This window comes from Conger conger, chromosome 15 (genome assembly GCF_963514075.1).
Source record: "Conger conger chromosome 15, fConCon1.1, whole genome shotgun sequence".
Lineage (NCBI taxonomy): Eukaryota > Metazoa > Chordata > Actinopteri > Anguilliformes > Congridae > Conger > Conger conger.
The window spans coordinates 17,114,412-17,141,693 of NC_083774.1; the positions used below are offsets into that span (position 1 = coordinate 17,114,412).

Sequence of the window (27,282 nt, forward strand, 5' to 3'; positions counted from 1 at the left end):
TATCAGGTGTGTGTGCGCACGTTCGTAAGTAGCTGAGTGACTGTTTATCAGCAGTGTGTGTGCGACTAAAGGAATTTGTGTTTTAGCAGTGAGAGTAGCTGAGTGTATTTATCAGTTGTGTGTGTGTGTTAGTAGCTGAGTGTATTTATCAGTTGTATGTGTGCGTGTGTTCATCAGCTGTGTGTTGTGTGTCTGTGTGTTGTATGTGTCTGTATGTGTCTGTGTGTATGTGTATTCATCTGCAGTGTGTGTATGTGTTGTATCTGTGTGTGTGTGTGTGTATGTATTCATCAGCCGTGTGTGTGTGTGGCCTCTGCTCTCCCACCATGTGACTGTAGCTGTGTGAATGTACCACAGCCCCGCCCCTCGCATCAGCTGGGCTGTTTACATTCCAGCAGACTGTTCCAGACTCCAAACCCAGGCAGGTCTGCCCCTCCAGACCCAGAGGGAGGCCGGCCTTTAGAGCTCTTATTGACTGTGCGTCTGAGAACCGTATCGCGTTTCAGTCTAGCTTTTTTTCCCCGCAAATGCCTTCCAGACAATGTAGGTCATCTGCCAGAGGCTTTCTTTCTGGGTTTTATTCTGGTTCTGACTAAAATAAAAAGGACATGATGCAGTTTGTTTGCCTTAGTGTTCCAGTAAGAGGCTGTCTTTTGTGCTTTTCCTGTTCCGCAGACAGCGGTGCAGTGACAGCAGTTTCTCCAGTGTTAAATAAGCTCAGGTTAGTCATGTCGTGAGCTTTCCGTTCCCTGAATACCTTCTAATTCCTCGTTTCCGCTCGGTGCCTATCGGGGGCAGACTGTGAGCCTCTCACCGCTGTCCTTCTGTAGTCTTCTCCTGTGGCCAGTGGCCAGTGACGCAGTTTGAAACCAATCTTCTCCCGGGTGTAAGTGGGATACCTGAATGGTTCATTCCGTGGCCCCTCTGAAAGGTCCATGTTTTCCGCTCCCTTCTGTCTGTCCACAGGCCCTGTGAGGAGGCCCCAGGCTGGGCTCTGTCCAATGGGCCTCACGAACCGCTGCTCAGCTGCTGTCCTTCTGCAGCGCGTCTTAGCGCTGGCGCGTCTTAGCACTCGGTCTCTGCTCCCTGAGACCCCTCCTGACCAGCCCCCAGCCTTTTCTAGAAGGCACAAAGCATCCTGGGATGGGAGACTGCTTGATTCCTCCCACTGAATGTCGAGCCTTGGCTCTCTCCCAGCTCTTTCAGCAGTCCAGCAAATCTCAGTTTGTCAGAGTTTATCATTTTTCATTTGTTTCAGCTTGCTCTGTCATTTGAACAAAAACAAAAATATTACACTTGGACAGGATCTTAAATGTCGTGGCTGCTGTCCACTCTGTTCCCTCCTCATTGGCCCTCTCCAGACCATGTGACTATGCTATGGTGGAGGTACAGAGCTGCAGAAATGTGTTGTGCAAATCTGGGGCCGGGTGCTACAGCTTGTGGCCCATCAGAAGTATGGGTTGGTTTGTGTATGTATGTGTGTGTGTGTCTGTGACTGTGTGTAATCAGGGCCCCTGGTGGGTGTGTGTGTCCCCAGGCCTCGCTCCGGGGGGGCCCACAACAGGATGCACTGGGGCCCCAGCTGCTCTCAGAACCGATCCCAGGACCAGCGCGGCCGACACCGGATCTCCACCGTCATCCAGCCGCTCCGCCAGAGCGGGGCCGAGGTGGTGGACCTGACCATGGACGAGGACGGTGAGACACACACATACTCACAGAGACACAGCCTCCCTGTGCTTACACACACACACACACACACACACACACACAGACACACCTCTCTGTGCTTACACACATACATACATACATACATACTCACAGAGACACACCCCCCTGTGCTTACACACACACACACACACACACACACACACACACATACTCACAGAGACACACCTCCCTGTGCTTACACACACACACACACACACACACATACTCACAGAGACACACCTCCCTGTGCTTACACACACACACACACACACACATACTCACAGAGACACAGCCTCCCTGTGCATACACACATACATACTCACAGAGACACACCTCCCTGTGCTTACACACACACACACACACATACATACTTACAGAGACACAGCCTGCCTGTGCTTACACACACACACACACACCCACACACATACTCACAGAGACACAGCCTGCCTGTGCTTACACACATACATACATACTCACAGAGACACAGCCTCTCTGTGTTTACACACACACACACACACACACACACACACACACACACACACACACACACACATACACATGCCACTGAAAACACTGCAGACCTCAGATTGACCCATGGGGGAGTTTACTATATTACCACATCATTATTTTTAGAAGTTTTCATACACTTTATATTTTGCCTCAGCAAATTAAATGCAACCACCGCTGGCTAAAATACGTGGGACATGATTTCCTGCTATAAAGGCTGAGAGCTGTTGGTTAATGGCTGCTGAGGAGTGCCCGTACTACTGCAGCCATTTCCTCTCTCACGGGGGCACTGCGCTCACCTGGGCCTGTGTTACCTGGGTGTATCACAGCCCCAGGCAGGGGAGCGTGTTTGAATGGTGATTCAGGGATAACGCATGGATAAGCACACATACCACACATTCTAAAGGGCTTTAGAGCTGATTCTACCTGCGTGCGAGTGACTACATTCTCTGTAGAATCTTGAAGAGGGGGAAAAAATAGTTTGTTGTGGCAAATCATTCAGTGTGTAAAACATAATTTTGCTTGTCGTCATTCCCAGTAGACTAGCCGCATTGTCGGGCGTTGTTTTAATAAGACTCCCTCCACCCTTGTAATTTAAACAGATTTTAGGGTTGTCAGATTCTCCATTATAATATGGTGAACATATTGAAATTTTTTTTGATGCTGCATTAGTTGTACTCATTTGGCATAATGAGGTTCCCCTGTCCTGAAAGATTGGTTGCACTTCAGAGCAGACTAATGTTTGCCCACCCCCGCTCCCCCCCAAATTTAATTAGCAATGTTGTGACATGCCGGTTCGCATAAGAATATAGTTTACACAATTAGCATTGTGTGTGGCTTGACAATGCGCAGAAATCCTGGATGCTTGTGAGCATGTGTGATTGATTCATTTGTTTTATTTAATAAAACTGAAGAATGTACACAGACGCTGCCACTAGCAAACAATTTGGATTTGATGGGTTTTATTGCTTACCTCTGACGCGAAATGAAAGCGTTGCTTACTCTACGCTGCTCTTACTGGTGCATTATGGGCATGAAAACTCATTGAAGAAGTGAGCTTATGTGACATTACTGTAGTGCCTACCGCTGGCGTAACACACTTACACATTCACACACACACAACCACACACAACTACACAACGTCACACACATGCAGTGCACACACCCAATGTGGAGAGGAGAAAAATTCTTTGTAAGAAAGTGTAAATTAATTAATGATTCGAGGCTCTATTATGCTATTTTTGGAAAGTTTGCTCCTGAAAAGTGATGTATGCTAACTGGAAGAATAATGTCGCAGTAAATCTAGTAATTGGGTTGCATTAGTGTGCTCCTAAGTTGAAATGTTTTTCAGCTGAAGAGCACGTGTGAGCGTGTCAACCTGTGTGCCTGAGAGCCGCTCTGGAGCTGCGCGATGCCTGTTCAGGCTGATTAGCCTAGCGCGCTGCGCTGTACCTGTTCAGGCTGATTAGCCTAGCGCGCTGTGCTGTACCTGTTCAGGCTGGTTAGCCTAGCGTGCTGCGCGATGCCTGTTCAGGCTGATTAGCCTAGCGCGCTGCGCTGTACCTGTTCAGGCTGATTAGCCTAGCGCGCTGTGCTGTACCTGTTCAGGCTGGTTAGCCTAGCGTGCTGCGCAATGCCTGTTCAGGCTGATTAGCCTAGCGTGCTGCGCTGTACCTGTTCAGGCTGGTTAGCCTAGCGTGCTGCGCAATGCCTGTTCAGGCTGATTAGCCTAGCGCGCTGCGCTGTACCTGTTCAGGCTGATTAGCCTAGCGCGCTGCGCTCTACCTGTTCAGGCTGGTTAGCCTAGCACGCTGCGCGATGCCTGTTCAGGCTGATTAGCCTAGCGCGCTGCGCTGTACCTGTTCAGGCTGATTAGCCTAGCGCACTGCGCTGTACCTGTTCGGGCTGGTTAGCCTAGCGCGCTGCGCTGTACCTGTTCAGGCTGATTAGCCTAGCGCGCTGCGCTGTACCTGTTCAGGCTGATTAGCCTAGCGTGCTGCGCTGTACCTGTTCAGGCTGGTTAGCCTAGCGCGCTGCGCGATGCCTGTTCAGGCTGATTAGCCTAGCGCGCTGCGCTGTACCTGTTCAGGCTGATTAGCCTAGCGTGCTGCGCTGTACCTGTTCAGGCTGGTTAGCCTAGCGCGCTGTGCGATGCCTGTTCAGGCTGATTAGCCTAGCGCGCTGCGCTGTACCTGTTCAGGCTGATTAGCCTAGCGCGCTGCGCTGTACCTGTTCAGGCTGGTTAGCCTAGCGCGCTGCACGATGCCTGTTCAGGCTGATTAGCCTAGCGCGCTGCGCGGTACCTGTTCAGGCTGGTTAGCCTAGTGTGCTGCGCGGTACCTGTTCAGGCTGGTTAGCTTAGCCACCAATGCCTGTTCAGGCTGGTTAGCTTAGCGCGCCGCCTCTCCAGCCTAGCGCACTGCGCTCACAGTGCGCACAGTCTCCTTCTGTTTATGTTCAGTGCCACTGGGTCCACGAGCGATCGATCGCACTCCAGTGTGCCAGTCCAGACATAATGAGAGTGACATTTGCATTTCTTTGAGGAGGAGCAATTAATTTGTGCATATTAAGGAATGCAGGCGGAGTGCTTTCTCTAGAATGCTAATGAGGGGGGGGGGGTGGGGGGCTCGTCTAGCGCCATCACCCAGGCTCAGAGTGGGATGGGGTGGTGGGGAGGGGGAACGTGGTAGAGGGCCCTGCTGAAACTGCCATATTTTCTTTTTTTCATTCTCAGATCTTTCCGTAGTGCCAACCACCTCTGACAGGACCCGCCCCCAGCCTGTTAGCTCCTCCTCTTCCTCCTCGTCCAATAATGCCTCTACCTCAGAGCCCCCCTGTGTGGGCCCCGGCCCCCGCGCCAGCGGCCCCGCCCCAGTCCCAGACAGCACTGTGGGAGTGCAGGCACCCAGCAGCACAGCCGGCTCAGCCGCTGGGGGTAAGGGAGCGGCCACAGTACCGGCAGTGACCCCGCGAGGGCGCCCTTCAGCGTTACAGTGCCACGTGTGTCTAAAGCAGGGGTGGCCAGTGTAGTCTGGGAAGGGGCAATGTGGGTGCAGGTTTCTGTTTTCGTCTGTCACAGACACCTGCTTCCCCAAAAAACAGATCTTCAATAATAAATAATAGGACTTATTTTATTATGTTATTACCCCTTCCTTTATAACGAAAACCATTTTTTTCCTTGTCAGATGATGCAAGAAGAGGCACTTTGGGGCCCTCAGGGGAAAGCGGGGGCACAGCCATGCCCCGCCTCCCCTCCTGCTGCCCCCAGCACTCCCCCTGCGCCGGCCCCTCCCCGGGGCACCTGCCCCTCGGCCACGCCCACTCCAGCTGCATGCAGGCCCCGCCTCCTCAGCAGGCCCTGCCCCAGCACGGCCACGCCCACCACTTCCACCACCACCATCACCACCCGCCCCCTCCCCCGCCCCCCCTCTCCTTCCCCGAAACCAGCTGCCCCCTGGAGCGACCCACTGCGGTGCCACCGCCCTGCGGAGGAGTCAGCAGTACAAGCAACCAGTACCACGACCAGGTAAACACTACCACACACTCAGTACCACGACCAGGTAAACTCTACCACACACTCAGTACCACGACCAGGTAAACACTACCACACACTCAGTACCACGACCAGGTAAACTCTACCACACACTCAGTACCACGACCAGGTAAACACTACCACACACTCAGTACCACGACCAGGTAAACTCTACCACACACTCAGTACCACGACCAGGTAAACTCTACCACACACTCAGTACCACGACCAGGTAAACACTACCACACACTCAGTACCACGACCAGGTAAACTCTACCACACACTCAGTACCACGACCAGGTAAACACTACCACACACTCAGTACCACGACCAGGTAAACACTACCACACACTCAGTACCACGACCAGGTAAACACTACCACACACTCAGTACCACAACCAGGTAAACACTACCACACACTCAGTACCACGACCAGGTAAACTCTACCGCACACTCAGTACCAGGACCAGGTAAACCCTACCACACACTCAGTACCACGACCAGGTAAACACTACCACGCACTCAGTACCACGACCAGGTAAACACTACCACACACTCAGTACCACGCCCAGGTAAACACTACCTCACACTCATTACCATGACCAGGTCAACTCTACCACACACTTGGCAGTTATGGCTGTGTTGGAACCACAGACGCTGATGGGAAAGGACCTATCAGAAGGGCATCATGAGTCTTGAGCAGTCTGTCCTCTGTGCTGCTGATTGGAAACACAAACCACATATTCACTTTAGATTCACTTAGATAAACACACTTTACTTTTCTGCTTGTGTCCTGCACGCTCTTTCCTGATATACACAGTTACAAGCTCTGGAAAATATACATACATTCAGTATATTCAGCATAAAATCCTTGCAGTTGTGTTGGAACAAGTTCTCTACTAACAATAATAAAACTTTGTTTTTGTTTTGTGGAGTTGCTTTGTAGTTACATTTTTCAATCTTGGAACAGATGTGTCTTTGTTTGAGCCTCTCTGATGCAAATTCATTGTTTTTGCCCAGATGGTTAAGAAGTGGGAAACACATGCAGTGTTTTTGAAGTTTTTAGAGTGATGGCATCCACATTTATTAACTGACAAGGCATCACAGGAAAACAAATGGATTCCGTACCAGCATCAGCTGCTGTTACTGGCCGTGTCCTGATTAAAAACAAAAAGGCCCAATCGCTTCCAACAGGCACATCGTTTTAAGTTTTTACAAAATGGCGCAAGCATTTACCATGAATTGGAGCCGAAGGAGAATTATTATTGTTATGTTACTTATGAATCATTCACTTCCTGTTAATGGCTAAAGCCATTTCATTTCATTGTCTTATCAGACGGGAGTTTTTGTATCTGGAAGGCTTTTCAATATTAAACAATATTTGTTGAGTTGGAGTGGGGGGTAAAGGCTTCACTCTTCAAAGCAGATTTGGGTCTCTTTTGTTCAATTATTCACATGAATAGAGGTGTTATTGTAGCCATTTTAAATCTCATTTGTCCGATTTTTAGCCTGGAGAGTTTCACATTTTGGTGAAATGTTTGGTGAAATGTGGAAGAGAAATGTATTGTAAAATCCATTTCAGTTTGCCATTTGTTGGCAAATACTGTGGAAATACCTGTCAGAAAGATCAGTATAAACTGATGAGTCTGTAGCCAGGCCCCGAGGCTGTTGCTGTAGTTTTAAATGGAGAGAAGGGTACGGTCTGTCCTGACGGAAACTGCACTGTTTTTCTGCCTCGGGCCTCCCCGCCCGCCTCGCTCCAGCTGAAAGACAGCGGCACAATCAGCTGATTAACTGCAGTGCGCACACACACTTCAGAAATAAGCAGTCAGGACTGTAAATTTGCTGCGTGTGGTGAAGTGCATGTGCTATGCTGCGGGGCCGTGTTGTATCGTGCACGCCCACATGGCTGTCTCAGAGCTTAATTACGGAGGATGGGCCACACAGCCAACTGCAGACGCAGCAGCCATGAATTTCAAATAGGGAAAATCTTTGACCCTGCAGAGTTGTGCACATATATAACTATATCTCGTTCACTCACAAGGAGTTTTCCTGTTGTGCAGTTTTCTAGCGTACTGGCAGTAGATTTTACATCCGTAGTATTTTTTATGTTTGTAGTACACTCATTCTAAATTGATCTTTTGACTGGGCGTTTTTTGTAGATGGGTGGGAGATCAGAATTTAAGTGCTTTTTTTCCCCCCATACTTGCGCTATTCCAGCTGCTAGCATAATGGTTTTAGACCTGCTCGAGTCGACCTGTAGCTGCTCAGCCTAGTAATATGCACTGTCAGGCAGAAGGATGAATACTTTGAGTAAATTGATTTATGGATGGATGAGGTATTTGGAGGTTAGTATTGACTGAGGTAACCGTAGTGTATGTGTGAGATAACGGTGGTGTAAGTGCTGTCTGAGATAACGGTTGTATATGTGCTGTATCTGAGGATAACGGTAGTGTATGTGCTGTCTGAGGGTAACGGTAGTGTATGTGCTGTTTCCGAGGGTAACAGTAGTATATGTGCTGTTTCTGAGGGTTACGGTAGTATATGTGCTGTCTCTGAGGGTAACGGTAGTGTATGTGCTGTCTCTGAGGGTAACGGTAGTGTATGTGCTGTTTCTGAGGGTAACGGTAGTGTATGTGCTGTTTCTGAGGGTAACGGTAGTGTATGTGCTGTTTCTGAGGGTAACGGTAGTGTATGTGCTGTTTCTGAGGGTAACGGTAGTGTATGTGCTGTTTCTGAGGGTAACGGTAGTGTAGTGCTGTTTCTGAGGGTAACGGTAGTGTATGTGCTGTTTCTGAGGGTAACGGTAGTGTATGTGCTGTTTCTGAGGGTAACGGTGGTGTATGTGCTGTTTCTGAGGGTAACAGTAGTGTATGTGCTGTTTCTGAGGGTAACAGTAGTGTATGTGCTGTTTCTGAGGGTAACGGTAGTGTATGTGCTGTTTCTGAGGGTAACGGTAGTGTATGTGCTGTTTCTGAGGGTAACAGTAGTGTATGTGCTGTCTCTGAGGTTAACGGTAGTGTATGTGCTGTTTCTGAGGGTAACGGTGGTGTATGTGCTGTTTCTGAGGGTAACGGTAGTGTATGTGCTGTTTCTGAGGGTAGCGGTAGTGTATGTGCTGTCTCTGAGGGTAGCGGTAGTGTATGTGCTGTCTCTGAGGGTAACAGTAGTGTATGTGCTGTCTCTGCCCTGCAGACCCTGCCTGTGGATCTCAGCAGTAACGCGGTGCGCAGCGGGGGGAGCGGCGGGTTCCACGGGACGTCGGCCTTTGACCCCTGCTGCCCCGGGTCATCGTCCCGCCCCCCCACCTACGGCTCGCAGGCCGGCCCGGGCCCCAGCCAGCCCGTGGACACCTACAGCTCTGCCATGGCCACCCCGCCCCAACCACAGCCCCAACTGTCCTCCTGCAGGCATTACATGCACCCCACCTGTGAGTACCCGCTGCAGGCCTTCTGACCTGCCTCTCTCACCCTCTCTCACCCTCTCTCACCCTCTCTCACCCTCTCTCTGCCTCTTTCTGCCTGTCTATATCTGTCTGTCTGTCTCTGCCTGCCTGTCTCTGCCTGCCTGACTGCCTGTCTGTCTCTGTTTACTATGGATGAGAACGGCAGGACGTGGACTGCCCTGCATTCATCAGCCTTCTCCTCCACAGCAGCCATGTCCTTGGCTCTCTGTTATGTTACTGTAAACGAGCGCTAATGTTGCCTTGGAAGGTTCCAGCAGGATTATCTCTGTCTGTGGTTAAAACGGGCTCCTCACGCGTAGCTGTCTAAGCCGTGCGTTTGTTGTGAAGTTTCATTAGAGCAGGAGAAAAGAAGATGCCTTCAGTGTCCCACAGCAGCTCTGCTTTTCCTGCAGCTCTCAGCTGTCCAGAGTGCAGTCTGAGCCCGTCAGTGGAGCCTGACTGTGCAGAAATCAGAAACACTTTACATGACTGCGACTTGGCATTTTTCCTTGATTTTTTTTTTTTAATGGTCTCTTTGGAACCAGAGTGGGGATATGTAAGCTCTGTATGGGTTGGCTTTGTTTACCCGCTAGCTGTCATGAGTCTGCCCACCCACCGTGCCTGTTACACCGGTCAGCCGTGCAGGAGCCTGACTGCAGCCTAGCTACAGACAGATGTGTGGGATGTCGCCACCTATCTCACTGTGCGTAACAGGGTCTGCTGTTCAGATTTGTCGGGGTATCTACTGACCACCTTTTCTTGGGCTCAGGGAGAAATTCTCCAGTTCTTCCCCCAGATAGTCATGGTTTTTCTTTTCATTATTGAATTCTCTGTCCTGGTGAACGTGTAGTTTTAAAACTGTGCTTCAACATTGATGTTTAAATTGATCTGTAGAAATGTCCCTTACACTTAGAATACCTTATTGGTACTGAGCCTGTCCACTGTGCTGTGTTTTAAATAGGCCTATCTGTCTTGGCTGAATTAGTGTCTTCATTAAACTCCTGCGTTTTTGTCTCATGCTGATGCATACAATGCAGCTGGAATTAATCGGTTGCCATAGTTACTTATCACCTGGCTTCTTATGCCCACATCCCTTTCATTGGTGTGGCTGCTCCTGGAGTCGATGTGGACCATTGGCTGTGTTTCTTTTTGAAATTCAGATTCTATAGATTTTTCAGTGTGGAGAGAGCCCCAGTGATTTGAGCTTCATTGTGAAAAAATTGAATCAGACCTCCTCTAGAACAGATCTCATTTAGTACAGACCTCATTTAGTATAGCTCTCTCCCAGTACAGATCTCATTTAGTATAGCTCTCTCCCAGTACAGATCTCATTTAGTACAGACCTCATTTAGTATAGCTCTCTCCCAGTACAGATCTCATTTAGTATAGCTCTCTCCCAGTACAGATCTCATTTAGTATAGCTCTCTCCCAGTACAGATCTCATTTAGTATAGCTCTCTCCCAGTACAGATCTCATTTAGTATAGATCTCTCCCAGTATAGATCTCTCCCACTACAGATCTCATTTAGTATAGCTCTCTCCCAGTACAGATCTCATTTAGTATAGATCTCTCCCAGTACATATCTCATTTAGTATAGATCTCTCCCAGGACAGATCTCATTTAGTATAGATCTCTCCCAGTACAGATCTCATTTTGTATAGATCTCTCCCAGTACAGATCTCATTTTGTATAGATCTCTCCCAGTACAGATCTCATTTAGTATAGATCTCTCCCAGTACAGATCTCATTTAGTATAGATCTCTCCCAGTACAGATCTCATTTAGTATTGATCTCTCCCAGTACATATCTCATTTAGTATAGATCTCTCCCAGTACAGATCTCATTTAGTATAGATCTCTCCCAGTACAGATCTCATTTAGTATAGATCTCTCCCAGTACATATCTCATTTAGTATAGATCTCTCCCTGTACAGATCTCATTTAGTATAGATCTCTCCCAGTACAGATCTCAATTTAGTATAGATCTCTCCCAGTACAGATCTCATTTAGTATTGATCTCTCCCAGTACATATCTCATTTAGTATAGATCTCTCCCAGTACAGATCTCATTTAGTATAGATCTCTCCCAGTCCATATCTCATTTAGTATAGATCTCTCCCAGTACATATCTCATTTAGTATAGATCTCTCCCAGTATAGATCTCATTTAGTACAGATCTCATTTAGTATAGATCTCTCCCAGTACAGATCTCATTTAGTATAGATCTCTCCCAGTACAGATCTCATTTAGTATAGATCTCTCCCAGTACAGATCTCATTTAGTATAGATCTCTAGATCTCATTTAGTATAGATCTCTCCCAGTACAGATCTCATTTAGTATAGATCTCTCCCAGTACAGATCTCATTTAGTATAGCTCTCTCCCAGTACAGATCTCATTTTGTATAGCTCTCTCCCAGTACAGATCTCATTTTGTATAGATCTCTCCCAGTACAGATCTCATGTAGTATAGATCTCTCCCAGTACAGATCTCATTTAGTATAGATCTCTCCCAGTACAGATCTCATTTAGTATAGCTCTCTCCCAGTACAGATCTCATTTTGTATAGCTCTCTCCCAGTACAGATCTCATTTTGTATAGATCTCTCCCAGTACAGATCTCATGTAGTATAGATCTCTCCCAGTACAGATCTCATTTAGTATAGATCTCTCCCCGTACAGATCTCATTTAGTATAGATCTCTCCCAGTACAGATCTCATTTAGTATAGATCTCTCCCAGTACATATCTCATTTAGTATAGATCTCTCCCAGTACAGATCTCATTTAGTATAGATCTCTCCCAGTACAGATCTCATTTAGTATAGATCTCTCCCAGTACAGATCTCATTTAGTATAGATCTCTCCCAGTACAGATCTCATTTAGTATAGATCTCTCCCAGTACAGGTCTCATTTAGTATAGATCTCTCCCAGTACAGATCTCATTTAGTACAGATCTCAGGTTCTTTATTCCTCATTCCTACCGCAGTGCTACTTTCACACTCTGTACGTCCCCTCTAAGAGTGCGCTTTCTGGGCCTGTGTGCTTTCTGCTGCTCTGTGCAGTGCGTCGGTGTGCATTGAGTCTCTGTGTGCGTTGGTTAATATTTCACTTTCCTTTAACGGATGCCAGGCATCACAAAAGGAGTTGGCAAACTCGCACTGAAATCACGCAGCATACGCTGTGGTGTGTTTTTCTGTGAGTCACCGAACTTGCAGCTTTTTATCTTTATTATCTTTGACTTTTGTACCAAAAATAGTTCTTCTTAATGAAGTGAAGCTCCCAAACTTGAAAGAGTGCATTGGATGAGCTTCAGGAATGAAGGTCTGTTCAGTGTGGATTGTGCTAGCTGACAGGATAGCTGGAGCTCACACGCTGTTGTTTAAACCTCTGGCTGTGCCCAGCCTGTCCCCCCCAGCAGAGCTGCTCACTCGTTTTAGTCTTAAAGTATATGTTCTGTGAAATTGATAAAATTGTAACACCTGTGTATTTTCATGCCATTTTTTTTTTCGTCCACTTCCTGGAAAGCGATTTTACGTCATGGTGTTGCAGAGGGGCGTGTATGTCGATCAAACATCTGTCGATTTTCCTTTCCTCTCCAGTCAGTATCCTCTCAGGCATTCTTCCCCGTCTCAGTCAAATGAAGTCCCCCGCAAAAGATTTGTTTCACTCGTGTGCACCTCATGTCGCGGAAGCTAGTGCTGCTCTAACATCCATTTCAGCCTCTTTAACGAGCACTCAAAGGACCGTGCGCTGTTTATGGAGTAAATAAGTCTCTCTTCTCGTTCCTCTCCGTGTCTCTCTCTCCCGTGTCTCAGATGGACCCCTGGCCCGCTCTCTCCACCACCAAAGCTCCTCCTCCTGCCCCCATTCCCACGGCAACCCCCCGCCCCCGCCCCAGCCCCCCCCTCCGTCAGACTACGTCATCCCGCACCCTGTCCACCACGCCTTCCACGCCCCCCCGGCACCGCCCCCCGCCCTGCCCGCCCACGCCCTGCCCGCCCACCACCTGCCCGGCGCGGCCCCGCCCCTGCCCCAGCACCTGCCCCCGGAGCACCAGGCCCTGTCCCACCACCTGCCCCCGGAGCACCAGGCCCTGTCCCACCACCTGCCCCCACTGGCCCCGGCCGTGCAGAGGCTGCACCAACACGAGATGCTGCAGAGGATGGAGGTGCAGCGGAGGAGGATGATGCAGCACCCTGCGTAAGTGTGGAGTCGCTAGCCCGGGGGTTAGCGCTGGAGCATTACAGTACAGCACAGCCGGGGGTTAGCGCTGGAGCATTACAGTACTGCACAGCCAGGGGTTAGCGCTGGGTTAGCATTGTAGCATTATGTACAGCAGAGCCCGGTGTTAGCGCTGTAGCTTTACGGTATAGCGCAGGCTTGGGGTTAGCACTGTAGCATTACACTATTGCACAGTCAGGGATTAGCACTGAAGCATTACAGCAGGACAGCTTGGGGTTAGCACGGGGTTAGGATTGTAGCATTTCAGTACAGCAGAGCCCGGGGTTAGCGCTGTTGCATTACAGTACAGTACAGGTATGGGGTTAGCAAAGGGTTAGCCCTGTAGCATTACATTATAGCACCGGCATGGGGTATCACTGTAGCATTACACTATTGCACAGTCAGGGATTAGCACTGTAGCATTGCAGCAGGACAGCCTGGGGTTAGCACGGGGTTAGCACTGGCCTTCTGGTTTGGCTGTGACCAACTTTCTCTCTCTCTCTCTCTCTCTCTCTCTCTCTCTCTCTCTGCAGTCGAGCGCACGAGAGGCCCCCACCCCACCCTCACAGGATGCACCCCAACTACGGTCACGGTCACCACATCCACGTGCCACAGACCATGTCCTCTCACCCCCGCCAGCCTGACCAGAGGACGACCTGGTCAGTGCTCACTAACCGCGCCGCCGGCCTCCTCTACACTGCCAATTATGAGCTCCCTGTCGATTACCATTTTTGCTGCTGACCTAGACAATATTAATGCATAACTATGTAATTCAATGTGTCAGTTCTGAAGACTGTATTTGATTATCGTCCTTTTAAGTTGGCAATATTCTGAAATGGCAATCAGGACTATTGCACCAACCCTGAGGCTTACATCATACTGTGTGTGTCTGTGTTGTGTGTGTGTGCGTGTGTGTTTTTCCTCTGCAGGGAGTTGGGGATCGATGCTGGGGTGGCTGTAGCTCCGTATCCGTCAGGACACCTGCACCCCCACCTGCCCCACTATCACCCCCCTCCCAGACTGCACCACTTCCCCATCACCTTCATGGTGAGTCTGCTGCCTCTGGCTCCCATCCACTCACGTTCAGTCTCTCTGTTCCCTCATACAGTATGTAGGTACTATCAATTACATTTCCATTTCCAAATAACTGGTTACCTATATCATGCTCTCTGAGTGCACATTCAGGTGTGCTTACCTGCCTCTTGATATTTGCCCTTCTGTGTTAGTGGTTATGTTGTGCTGAGCCTGTTTTCAAATGAGTTTTCTTTTCTTTTTTTATTTTAGCACACTGGCATTTCCGAAGTGACCTACCCCCACATCCGGTATATCTCGTCAAGAATGACTGGTTTTGGAAGAACTTATGAAGTAAGACCCGATGACTAAGGATTTTCTTTTCTTTTGAGGAAGCATGAAACCTTTTAATAAACGGTTAAAATCCGATGTTTGTGTGCATGTGTGTGCATGTGTGTGCATGTGTGTGCATGTGTGTGCATGTGTGTGCATGTGTGTGCATGTGGGCTTGCATGTGTGAGTGCCTGTCTGTGTAAGTGTGACTGTAAGTGTCTCTGTCTCTCTGTCTCCATCTCTCTGTCTTTATCTCTCTATCTCTCTGTCTGTCTCTATCTCTGTCTCTGTCTGTGAGTGTGACCGTGTAAGTGTCTCTCTGTGAGTGTGACTGTGTCTCTCTGTCTGTGAGTGTGAGTGTGACTGTAAGTGTCTCTCTGTCTCTGTCTGAGTGTGACTGTGTAAGTGTCTCTCTGTCTGTCTGTGTCTCACCCCTCTGCTGTTCTGTCAGGATCTGCTGCATTTGGAGGAGAGGTTGGGGACAGTGAACCGCGGTGCCTCTCAGGGAACTATAGAGAGATGCACTTACCCACACAAGTACAGGAAGGTGAGTGCTGTAGTACTGTGTGTGTGCGTGCGTGCGTGCGTGCGTGCGTGCGTGCGTGCGTGCGTGCATAAGGGTGTGCTGAAATGGCAGTTCAGAGAGACGGTGGCCCACCCCTGTCGCTGTGGGCTTGGTTAAGACAGATTGTGAGCTTGATCCAGAATACTGAAGGCTCACACAATGCTGTTCGACGGGTGCCTGCAAATGACATCCCACATCCCACAACGGTCTCACTTTTTCAATTTCGTAAGAACACTAATGACTCGGCTCCTCAGCTATAGCGGGGCGACTGGCCAAAACGGCCAAACGTATAGGGCCTCCGCCCATTGGAGAGGGTCTGAGAGAGTCGTTGGGCAGACGGTTCTCCCCTGAACATGTCTGCCTCGGGAAGCAGGGCGCCGAGAGAGCAGTGGAGAATCAGGGCAGCTGGAGCGGGCGGGGAAAGCAGGTCAGTCCTGCAGGAGAACCAGCAGTGAGAACATTGGACGCTTTGTGCGCAGTGAAAACATTTTGTGTGCGTTCAGGTTCACTTGCAGGCAGACCTTCGCTTTCATGGTTGACAGAGGATAATGTTTTCTGCTTTCTGGGGTGCGTTTATAAAGCCTATTTATATTCCGCTTGCCCTTTGTAAACAGTTGGAACATGTACTTGCCTGACTCCATGTCGACCGTGCGAATGAACTCAAATGTTATTCCGCCTTTTATATTTCAAAAATATTTTTTTATTTAGTTCTGCCGAATTCCCTTCACGAGTCACTGGGCAGTTGCAGATGAGCAGAACTGACCGGTGTTGTTTTGTTATAAATCTGCTTTTACTGGGGGGGAAAAAAAGAAAATCGCAAGTACAAGGGCACATTCAAGATATTTTTCTTTCGCTCTGGCATTAAAACTCCCTTAACCCTGATTCTTCTGCCCTCTGGTGTTAGAGTGTAGGAACTGCAACTCTATTGTTTTTGACTGGACAGAGAAAGCTGCACGGCAAGCAGGAGGAGGACGAGGGTCCCGGGGAGGACACGGAGGAGAAGTGCACCATCTGTCTGTCCATCTTAGAGGAGGGAGAGGACGTCAGGTATGCCCCCTACAACCTCACTGAGCCGGCTGTGTGTGTGGTTTTCATGAATCCATTACGCAGCCTATTTTATTGTGGCTTTATTGTACACTTGCCTACGTGGTGCGCATGTGTGGCTAGGAAATGTACCAGTATTTTCATTTGGTTTTTTTTGCCTACATCTATTTTTGGTGGGGCCTATGTTTAGCCTGTTGTGTTTCTGGGTAAAGTGAACCTCTGTACTGGGGAATTTCTGAGCTGTTATGGGGCTGGAAATGACTGCTTTAAATTGAGGCCTGTGGAAGTTGGTATTTCTACTCCGCCAAGTGTATGGCGGGGGAGGGAATTTCTGCCCCCTGGTGTTGAAATTACTCAACTACAAGTTGACATTTCTTTGTAAGTTTTGATCCGGATGTATGCAGCATCCCTTTTTATACATTTAGGCTTCTTACAATGACCATTTGTACTGCACAGTTGTATATCAGTTTGCAGTTTACTATCTGTGTCGTATTGACTTCAATCTCTGGGGGGAAAAACATAATTTCAAATTATAGCTATATGACCATACAGTATGTACTATCAGTATAAATATGTTTGAGGTGGCCTGTTTGAGTGGTTAAGTTACATTCGTTCCCCGGTGTAGCCACAATAAGATCCGCACAGCCGTTGGGCCCTTGAGCAAGGCCCTTAACCCTACATTGCTACATTGTCTCCTGCTTAGTCTAATCAACTGTATGTCGCTCTGCATAAGATGTCAAATGCCATTAATGTAATGGAATAAATGTTACTCTCCAGCGAACATTTCTGCATCTATGATTGTGATTGAAAACGGCCCTGAAAACCGCGCCAGACCAGACTGCCCCAGACGCAGTGCCCTACTGAGCCCGGTGATGTTGTCTGTACACACCGTACCCTGGGCCATTCAGGTTGTTTGATGTGCCTTTTATTCCCCTCCCCTCACAGCGTCTCTCCGTTTCCTCTCTCCCCTCACAGACGCCTTCCCTGCATGCATCTCTTCCACCAGCTGTGTGTGGACCAGTGGCTCCTCACCAATAAGAAATGCCCCATCTGCAGAGTGGACATCGAGGCCCAGCTGTCCCCCGAGAGTTGATGACGTTTTCTCGGGCTCCTCTCATTTTATTTTCCTTTGTCGGTTGGTTTTGTTTTGTTTTGTTTTTTTTCTCCCTTCAGTACTTCAGTCAACCAAAGATGGCACGACTCACCTGCGCAGATTTAAAATGAGAAACAAAAGACAAAACGCCGTTCCACCCAAGAGAGCTCGCTGCCTCCGTGCCAGTACTGCTAGAGGCGGCATAATCGGAAAAGAGTTTAGTTTTTTAAATATAATTGTATTTATAAAGCTCTTTATTTGAATTTTTAGTTGTTTTCTTTGGTGTCGTTTTATTTTGTATTTTTTTTTGTTTTGCATGATTCCTTTTTATGCGTTTCTTTGCACACATAAGAAATGGGGCTTCGTGTGGCCTACCAACTTGCAGGCAAGGGTCACCGCTCTGGTAAAGAGAAGCGTTTTTAAACATACACAACAATGCCCTGCTTTACTGGAGTGGACTGTCAACTTCCTTTTTCTTTTTTTCTTTTTTAAACATCGCAGGATTCATTTAAGCAACCATTGTATCGATTAGTTTATGTACAGATAATGTGATCACCTAGATAAAATGAAGATTAAAAAATATATATTAATCAAGACATTCCTTAATTGGGGGAAAAAGGTTTTAAAACGGACAGAGCTGCTTTGTCGGTCGTTGTGCATCGTCGAGCTGTGTCCACCGACCGGGAACGGACTGAAATATGCATCACCGCGGATTATGCACACCCCCGGGTTCACCCTGCGTCTTGAGTTCAGTACTTCACCTAATGTATTTGGGAAGAGAATAATGAATGTCAGTTGTGTGTGTTTGTTCTTTTTCGTTGTTGATTATTGGATTGAGAGTGGGGTTTTCGTATAGGACAGGCATCGCTGTCTGAATCAGGAGGGCCTCTTCCGGGGGGCCCTGTGGAGTGGTCTGGGGCCTGCCTCCCCCACCGGTCTCGTGTCCATCTGAAATCTGTGAACATTTTGACTGGAAGCTGCGTGCGACCTGCTTTTTTTGTTGTTGCTTTTTTCCGTTTAACATTTTTTTCCTCTGCGTGTACTTTCTGTCGAGACTACTCAGAGGAAAAAAAGACCCAAGATGGATCCACCTGACTGTTGGGGGGGGGGTCGTCAGCTAACTTCTGCAAAGATCACTGTCACTTCATCTCTCCTCTTCCTCTCTGTACCCGCGCAGTGAGTGTACGTTCTGCGCTGAAGTACTTAACACTAATATTACTCTCAACTAGCTAACTTGCATATACTTGCACATCCAAAGGCGAGAGATGGCACGAGACAGAGTCCTGTGAATATGAACGCGTGTTTCTGCTCTGGGTTTGAATAAAAAAAAAATAACGGTCATTTTGAACGGAGTGTTGGTATGCAGTACTTATGGCAGGAATCCATGCATTCATAGACTTAATGCCCCCCGGATGCTTTTCCAAGGGCTTTCTATTAGTTTCAAAGATATTAATAAAGTTAGGTAACTCTTCCCTGTGTCCGGCGTTTCTCTCCTTGCAAATTCAGTGCTGTTTCATGTCTGTGTCATGTGAAAAGGTTTAAAAAAAAATATTTGTTGTCAAGTCAGTCTGATTTATTCCTGTGTAATCCAATGGAATTTTTGTTATGCATAAGGGCATGATCAACACCCCCGTGTGATATCATCCAATATATCTGCCAGACCTGGGTCAAATAAGTAATGGTTTTGGATTCAAATTTTTTTTTTTCTGTGCTCAGTTGACCTTGCCTGCTGCAATTGAGTCTACCAAGTGGCATTTCATCGGTTCCAATTCTGCAGACAAGCTCAGTAAAGCATAGAAATGTATAGAAATGTATGTGAATTCAAAGCACTTGACCCAGGTCTGAGTCTGCTAGACATGAGAATGGACTTATTGTGGGATATACACAAATCCTCAGTCTAGGAGACGGTCCGTTTCACAAATAGAGACTGAATAAGAGCTAAAATAGAGATTTCTGACCGCAGTAAATCATTCCAAGAACGTACAATAGGACTGAGCAGAACGGAGAATGTTTTGCTGTCGTCTCCTCCCGGATGCTTTGTGTCCCAGGTGTTCTCTCGCAGGTGTCGGAGGGGAACAGCTTGTCCTTGATTCAGACTGCTTGAGAGAGCTACAGTGTGAGCGGTGACCTAGAACCGGGGGCTGTCGAGTAGCCTGCGTCCCCAGTGCAGTGATCTGGTATGAGGAGCAGAAGGCAGGTCGCTGCAGTGTGGCTGAAGTCTGACAATGCAGTGTTATGTAACTTACCCTTCCTGTATATCTACAAGCTCTCATTGTCAGGGGCCCTGGTTAGGTTCTATGTAGTTATGTATAGGGACGTACAGTGAGCTGCGTGATGTTTGGGACAAAGTCATGTTTTACCTTGATTTGGCTCTGTACTCTTCAGTTCACATGATAAGGTGCAGATTCTCAGGTTTTATGGAAGAGCATTTTTATATAGATTGGTTTCACCATGTAGCACTTTTCCCTCCTTTGAGGGAACCATATCTTTTGGGGCATATTAATGGTATATAGCTAAATGAAAGTAGTCATATTTAGTATTTGTGGCATATCCTTCACATGCAATGACTGCTTGAAGTCTGACCCATAGACATCAGCAGGTGCTCTCTGTCTTCTCTGGAGATGCTCCGTCAGGCCTCTACTGCAGAGTCTTCCAGAACTCTGCAGGCTCTTTTAAGCAGTTCTTATTTGTCTTCGTCCCAAATCTTACATCTTACCGTTTTCAACTGTCATTGAGTAATGTTCTAGTTAGAATAGACAGGGATGAGCCATTTTTAAACTGCGATCGGCCTGAGGTTGTGGCGATTCTGGGACTCATTTGACCTCTCAATGGTGTACATGCAGTCTTACTGAAGTGCATATGAATATTTTCCTTTGAGCAAGACACATTTGTTACTAAACCAGAACTCAAGCTGGATACTGAACAATATGAAGCTAATATTTGACATGCTTATCTGTCAGGACATCGGTACCTAAAAAGAAGATCCCCTTACCTTTTTGATACCACATAATTCAATGTAGTAAAAGACAATTCTGCCAGTAAGATTTTACTTCAACTTTATTTCAAAGGCACCGCACCAACTGGAGTGCCACAGTACCAGTCCAATTTTACAAATCTGAAACTGCAAGTAAATTCTTTCATTTGTGTATATTTTGAAAGCATTCGTACAGTATATACAGGTTACATATACAAGGAATAATTACAAGGAGTCATTTTTATTCTGAATATGGACCAGCCATATTGACTAAAGGCACATTTGATCTCTAATAATAATAATAATAATAATAATCTACTATACACTAACAGTACTTCAGTGGGTTTTATTTTGCCTTAGGTATTAATAGCAATGGTATATCTGATGTGTGCAAGGATCTGGTGACTCCCTGGTCATTCCTTTCCATTTTAGACGTGTGCCAGTCTAGTAGTCTGACTGGGCCATACAGCTGCATTGCTAGCAGATATTTTTTATGGGCCTTCCTTAAAACAAATAATGCACATAGAAATGATTCATACTTTAACCGTGTTTCAAGACCTACATACATTGAAATGTATTTATTAAAGTTAAGCATGACCGCTGGCGCTGAACTAAATTCCAGTTCAAACGAAGCCTGTGTTGAGGTTGCTTCATTTCGATCCACAGCCTCTTATTTAACGAATGAATATACTGAATTAGTGAAACGTACATTACTGAAGTACTAGTCATTACTGTACCTTGTTCCAATTACTTAAGTTATCCTAGTTAGGGAAATGTTTGAGTTGGAGCAATGCGTAATAAGGAACCCACAGTAGGAAATTTTCCAGCAGTTTAAAAATTAATTCCAGGGATCCGGTCCTGGTGATGTGAACAGCTTTTTGTCCTCTCTGCATCTGTCCATTGGAGTTCTGCTGTGGGAATGGAAGACGAGTGTGAAATCTTTGAAACTAACACTGGAGAGCATGATTAGGCAGAATCCCAGCAGCAGCTGGGCCACCGATGGCCGCTTGTGCTCTGATAATAAATCAAAGGATGGACTCTCTCTCTCTCTCTCTCTCTCTCTCTCTCTCTCTCTCTCTCTCTCTCTCTCTGCTGCAGCTGCAGGAATGGGAGGGGGCTGAGCAATAGAAAATGATCAAGATCAAATTATGCTACAAAATGCAAAGTGTCAGAAAAAAGGGACATTGTTTTTACCCCCTGAACAATATCTAAGATTACTTTCTATTTCCCAAGCCCACAGCTTCACTTGATGTGACTTAAAACAGCCCAGAAATCATGTTCAAAGTGCTCTGGTCTTCTTCGTTGCTGACTTTAAACAATATTTTCCCTGCATAGATTCCAGCTAGATGCACTACATTTCCCAGACTTCTTTTATCTGAGCAGCAATGAAATCAGCTGAACAGAGGCAGCAGGGTAATCCTGAACAGAGGCTAACCACACACAAACCACAGACCTATATGAATATAAATCATGAATACATTACCTAATTCCTTTCAGTATAAATCATGACAACATGGAATATTTTTCTGTTAGGTGGCAAGAGAAATATACCATTCATTTATAATACCTATAACGTGAAAATATTATTTTCACGTAAACATTTCAGTGACTAGCACTTCACCAAATTTGGCAGATTCACCCTTTGCCAGTATTTTGGGTCAACAGGTCCTTAGAGGAACCCATTTAAAGTCCTGCTGATAAAGTGCATATTAAACATGCCCCCTACTCCCACCAATCCCTTCATCATCATATTCATTTGTCATGCAAGACTTTAGTACAGGTGCCTTAAACTACAGATATGACCCCGATATGTTTGGCATTTATAGTAGCCATGAAAGGTATTCCTGAATTTTCCCAGCAGTCAAAGTAAAGACATTCAACATGAATGTGAAGCAAAATTAGCCTCATATTTTAAGTGATGTCCTGCAAGTCACTGCCAGTGTAGAATTGCGCATGTTAAAGAACAAATCAGCACTTTGACTGAAATAACATATTTGTGCTGATGCTACCTTTTTGTACATTAATGAATTTCAGCAGCTACTGTTTAAAGAACACAAATATATTGCCATTTTAGCCCAAAAACAGAAATTCTCTGCTTAAGAAGGCAGCCACCTTTCATCTGAACTTAGAGGTTTATCATTTCCAAAACGAAAGTTGAAAAAGGAAAGCATGTGCACGTCACCTCTGAAGGTAAAATCCTCCTATTCATTTTTCAGGATAAGAAGAAAATGCGTATGATTAAACAAAATAAAAAGGAAGCTACAGTATAATTATAATAAATAGTTTTGTTCAGTGCTCAGAGGGATGTGTGAAGCTGGTCTAGCTCTGGAGGAGATTCTCCACGCATTCAGGTCCCCTCGTTGGTCCCATACTAAAGCCAGGCCTTTCCCCTACAGCAGAGCAGGACAGCAGGCGGTACTGTAGGAGAGAACTCTGCTTCTCTCTCTGTGTGTGTCCTTCTGATGGCAGCTCTCAGTGTCTCCATGGTACCCAGGCGTCTCCGGGTGTGTCCGGGCGTGTCCGGGTGGGCTGGCTGCGGCTCTAGATCTTGGTGACGTAGTTGTTGGGGAACAGGCCCTGCTTCCCACGCAGTCTCCCTGTCCACCATCCTGAGGCGTCTGATCGGGTAAGAGATGCAAGGGGAGACGCATCAAACCCAGAGTGAGAGAGGGGAGACCATCTTCCCCTGTGCGAGTGCTATGTACCGAGAGCCTCTTTTTTAACCACATTTTTATTCATTCAATCAGCTAAGCAACATAGTAAAAAAGTATACATATGATGGCTGTACCCAGCTGCATGGGCTTATATGCAGTAACAAAAATGTTATGTATATGCAAAAGGTTAGCGTTTTATATCATATCATTGTCCAGTTTAGAAACATTCAAGGGAAATACAACAATCTAATGATAATCATATACCCACATACATATACATACACATCTACTGAGAGCCTCTTTCTGTACAGTTATTATAGACTACGCCAAATGAAAAGATCAGGACAGCTCTCTCTCTCTCTCTCTCTCTCTCTCTCTCTCTCTCTCTCTCTCTCTCTCTCTCTCTCTCTCTCTCTCTCTCTCTCTCTCTCTTACCTTCTTTGACGATGTCGATGACGTCGTCTGCGTTGAAGCTAAGCTCGTCTGTGTCCTGGGCGTCATAGGCGTACAGGGCCTTGCACTGGGGCATCTGCGGTTTGGGCTTTGGAGCAGGCTTAGGCCGGCCTCCTCCTGGGGCAGGCCTGCTGACCGTCTGTCTGCGGGCTCTGGGGGACAGTGGTTTGAACCGGTTTTAACCAGAATTTAATGAATAAATGTTTTAAAAAATAAATCAGGAAGTAAATCAGTGCTAGTTCCAGGCTCTATTGACACCCTACATATGCTACAGACCTCCTGGAGTCAAAGACTGCATAGCCTTGATCCAGTCTAAAAATAAAAGTTGATTGTTCAACACACACCACAAGATGGCGCTGCACCCAAAGAAAGCAGAAATAACCCTGATAGTGAGAATCTAATTTTGCCTCACAAAAAATAAATGCAAGCAATTATGTTACAACCTTAACCTTTAAATACTGTAAAAAGTAATCTTTATTCACTCACAGACCTAATTGTCACAAATATCAAATATCAACCTTTTTAACTGGTTATCTTTAAAAGGTTCTTAAAATCTCAACTGCATAAGTAGCTTTTGTTGTATTTTTGCATGGAGATGCATTTTGGTTTTTGATATGCCAACTCCACAGAAGTTCAGGGGTCTTATGGTCTGGAAGTGTCATATGGAGATTGTGAGGTCAAAAAAACTACAACTCTTCTCTGTCTGAAAGTACTAAATGAGTGTTACTGTTAATTTGGTTTATTCTTGCTAGGTGGACATGTTCAGTTCAAAGAAGCAAAGAAAGTTAGAGACACAGTTAGCACACTTCAACCACAACCCAGCTACACTTCAACCACAACCCAGCTACACTTCAACCACAACCCAACTACACCTTAACCACAACCAATGCAGCACTTCAACCACAACCAATGCCACACTTCAACCACAACCCAGCTACACTTCAACCACAACCCAGCTGCACTTTAACCACAACCAATGCAGCACTTCAACCACAACCAATGCCACACTTCAACACAACCAATGCAGCACTTCAACCACAACCAATGCAGCACTTCAACCACAACCCAGCCACCCGCATAGACTCACGTTCCTCCGCCAGCAGAGGGCAGTCTGTTACTACATAAAGGAACACAGCAGCCATTATGTTCATGAAGTTAACACAGGCTAGTGACTGTGATGTTGGCTTGGTATACTTCTCATGTCTAAAGTATCATTATGTGCTGCACCTGTGTGTGTGTGAATATGACTGTGTGTGTGCTGTACCCATTTGTGAAAATGACTGTGTGTGTGATTATGAGTGCCTATGTGCTGTACCTGTGTGTGTGATATTACTGCTGGTTCAGCACTCACCCGGCCGCGCCCTGGTCAGGGACCCTGAGGCAGTCCAGGTTGGGCTGTGCTTTGGAGTTTCTTCCCTTAAACTGGCTGATGTTAACGGCTGGCAGCTGGAAGGGCCGGGTCATGCTGCCTGACGCAGGCCTGTGATTGGTCTGCTGGTGAGAGGAGGCGTTCCTGTAGTTGGCAGCATTATTGGTATGCTTTGTTCCCCCATTCTGATGGCCAACTGTTTGGGGGGGAAAAAAACAGGAGTTACTTACAACCGTTAAAACTGAAATTCCCATTTCCATCGTTTATGATGCTATAAATGATCGAAATGAGGGGAAAAAATAGCCTTTAAAATGTGCCTTTAAAAAAAGGCTAATAAAAATGTATTTAGAATTTGGGTTAATATTGTTCATGTCAAATAATTTAATGTGTACTGAAGACACGGAGATACAGAAAAACAGGTGAAGACATTGTGGGTCTCACCTGGCGGTCCAGGGGCAGCCCGCATGGGGTAGTTCTGGTGGGTTCTGGAGGTGCTGGAGTTTCTCAGTGCAAAGTTCCTTTTAGAGGGACCTGGGCAGGAGGAAAATGTGTCCAGTCATGAAACAATTACTCCAAAAAGTGCAGAGAGAGGTGGAAGGGAGAAGGAGAGGCAGTGACTGCAGAAGGTCAGAGCCCATTGCCTGGGTCAGGAGCTGTGGCAGCTGTGGGACTCACGTGTGTTCTTGGGCAGGCCCGGCCCAATGCTGACCTGCAGCGTCTTATTGGAGGGCTGTAAAGTGGCCTGGTCACCCTGGCCCTGGAGGAAGGTCACCTGCCTGGTGCCGGCAGCACTCCAGGGGCCCCAACTCTCCTTCTTCAGCTTCACTTCCAGTCTGAGGAAGAGGAGGAGGAGGAAGAGGGAGGGAAAGTTAATGATGTAGCAGCAGGTGCTTTTAAAGTGGAGTAAATCTGGTGGAGTAATTTGGAAGGAGCCCGACTCACGTGGTGCTGAACTTCAGAGGCAGTTTCCTCTGGGTCTTCTCCTCGAACCGACGGGCCAGCAGGCTGATGAACTCCGTCTTGAAGACGCATTCAAGCAGACTGTCGTACTCCTGTTCGTGGAGGACCAGGAAGTCATCCTGCATGGTGCTGCAGGACGGAGAGAAGGAAGGAGAAGAGGTCAGTAGTCTGGCCAAGGTGCATTCCTTCATCGGTGAAGCCTGGAAGGCAGCAGCTTTTAGAACTAGAAACTTAGCGACAGCAAACTAGCTAGCTCAGTAACATAGATACAGATACATTAAATGACTGCCTGTGCAGAAGTATGTCAACATCTGTGGCTGGCTGAGCTGAACCTTCTTTACGTCACTGAAGGAAGGAAAGCACCATGGGCTCAGTAGAACCGTTGATTATTTCTGCAGAGCTCTGTGGGGTGTTCCTCTTTGCAGACAGTGTCCAGGAGGACCAGGGAGCCTAAGGTGTGAGGTGAGGAGGCAGTGGGCGGCACTGTGACTGGTCAAACTCTTCCCCAGATACCTCTACCTCACCTGAGTGACAGGCCCAGAATCTTCTCCACCTCGATCTTTCTCTTCAGAACCTCCGTCACCTGACCTCGCTCCGGGCCCTGCTTCACCTTCTCCCGTCCAATCAGGTACACGCACTTGGGCGTCAGAATGAGGTCCCTTTTAATGCCCTGGACACACAAGAGGACAGAGACTGTGAGTGTGTGTGAGATCCTCTAATCTCAACTGCAGATACCCTCACTGCTGTTAGTCAGGAAAACTGGAACAGACCAATGAACAGAATGAAGCCTGATTTCATTGGTCTGTCAGATAAATGAACAGAATGAAGGCTGTTTTCATTGATCTGTCAAGTGGGTATTGATTGATCCAACTGCTCTTTTTGAGGAGTTTCGAAGAGCTAAAGATTCCGAAAACCCTGATTCACACCATCTGGCTGCAGGATGAAAGCACATTAAGGGATGAGCGATGCCTTCAGGATTTCCCTCAAAAAAATAAAGAAGAAACAGGATAAAGAGAGTGCTGAGGTGTGCACCTTGAACCGGCGGTCGTATTTGGTGACTTTGTCGGCGAAGTCGATCTTCTCCCTCTTGGGGAGGAACTTGCGCAGCTCGGGCCGGTCGTCCATGCCCAGGTAATCTCCCACAAAGTTCCGGTTCAGGCTGTGCCTCCGCCGCTCCTTCCTGTTCAGCACCAGATCAGAGGCTGCAGGGACACGGACACACAGTGAGAGAGAGGAGGAACACACACACACACATACACACACACACACATACATACACACACATACATACACACACGGACACGCAGTGAGAGAGAGGAGGAACACATACATACATACATACATACATACACACATACATACACACACACATGCATACATACATACATACATACACACATACATACATACATACAC

General features: G+C 47.0%; 2 protein-coding genes across 4 annotated transcripts in view; one reads left to right on the plus strand and one right to left on the minus strand.

The window, feature by feature from the left end:
* Window positions 1–18,927, plus strand: part of rnf111 (ring finger protein 111) — a 38,350-nt gene extending 19,423 nt beyond the window's left edge. For 2 of the 3 annotated variants that reach the window (XM_061222557.1, XM_061222558.1), the window contains exons 4-14: window positions 1,538–1,695; window positions 4,949–5,149; window positions 5,400–5,740; window positions 8,942–9,176; window positions 13,005–13,389; window positions 13,944–14,069; window positions 14,340–14,457; window positions 14,695–14,775; window positions 15,206–15,301; window positions 16,224–16,366; window positions 17,339–18,927. In XM_061222557.1, coding sequence (XP_061078541.1) covers window positions 1,538–1,695; window positions 4,949–5,149; window positions 5,400–5,740; window positions 8,942–9,176; window positions 13,005–13,389; window positions 13,944–14,069; window positions 14,340–14,457; window positions 14,695–14,775; window positions 15,206–15,301; window positions 16,224–16,366; window positions 17,339–17,456 — 2,002 coding nt within the window. In that variant the 3' untranslated portion in view covers window positions 17,457–18,927. The remainder of the gene's footprint in view (window positions 1–1,537; window positions 1,696–4,948; window positions 5,150–5,399; window positions 5,741–8,941; window positions 9,177–13,004; window positions 13,390–13,943; window positions 14,070–14,339; window positions 14,458–14,694; window positions 14,776–15,205; window positions 15,302–16,223; window positions 16,367–17,338) is intronic. The other variant, XM_061222559.1, reaches the window with a different exon arrangement.
* Window positions 18,928–20,495: 1,568 nt separating this feature from the next.
* The window catches only part of LOC133111310 (unconventional myosin-Ie-like), a 45,183-nt gene continuing 38,396 nt past the window's right edge, over window positions 20,496–27,282 (minus strand). Inside the window, exons 21-28 of the mRNA XM_061221519.1 lie at window positions 26,899–27,068; window positions 26,391–26,536; window positions 25,849–25,995; window positions 25,582–25,739; window positions 25,348–25,437; window positions 24,889–25,102; window positions 23,520–23,689; window positions 20,496–23,048 (exon numbers count right to left, since the gene is read on the minus strand). Of these exons, the coding sequence (XP_061077503.1) occupies window positions 22,972–23,048; window positions 23,520–23,689; window positions 24,889–25,102; window positions 25,348–25,437; window positions 25,582–25,739; window positions 25,849–25,995; window positions 26,391–26,536; window positions 26,899–27,068 (1,172 nt within the window). The 3' untranslated portion in view covers window positions 20,496–22,971. The remainder of the gene's footprint in view (window positions 23,049–23,519; window positions 23,690–24,888; window positions 25,103–25,347; window positions 25,438–25,581; window positions 25,740–25,848; window positions 25,996–26,390; window positions 26,537–26,898; window positions 27,069–27,282) is intronic.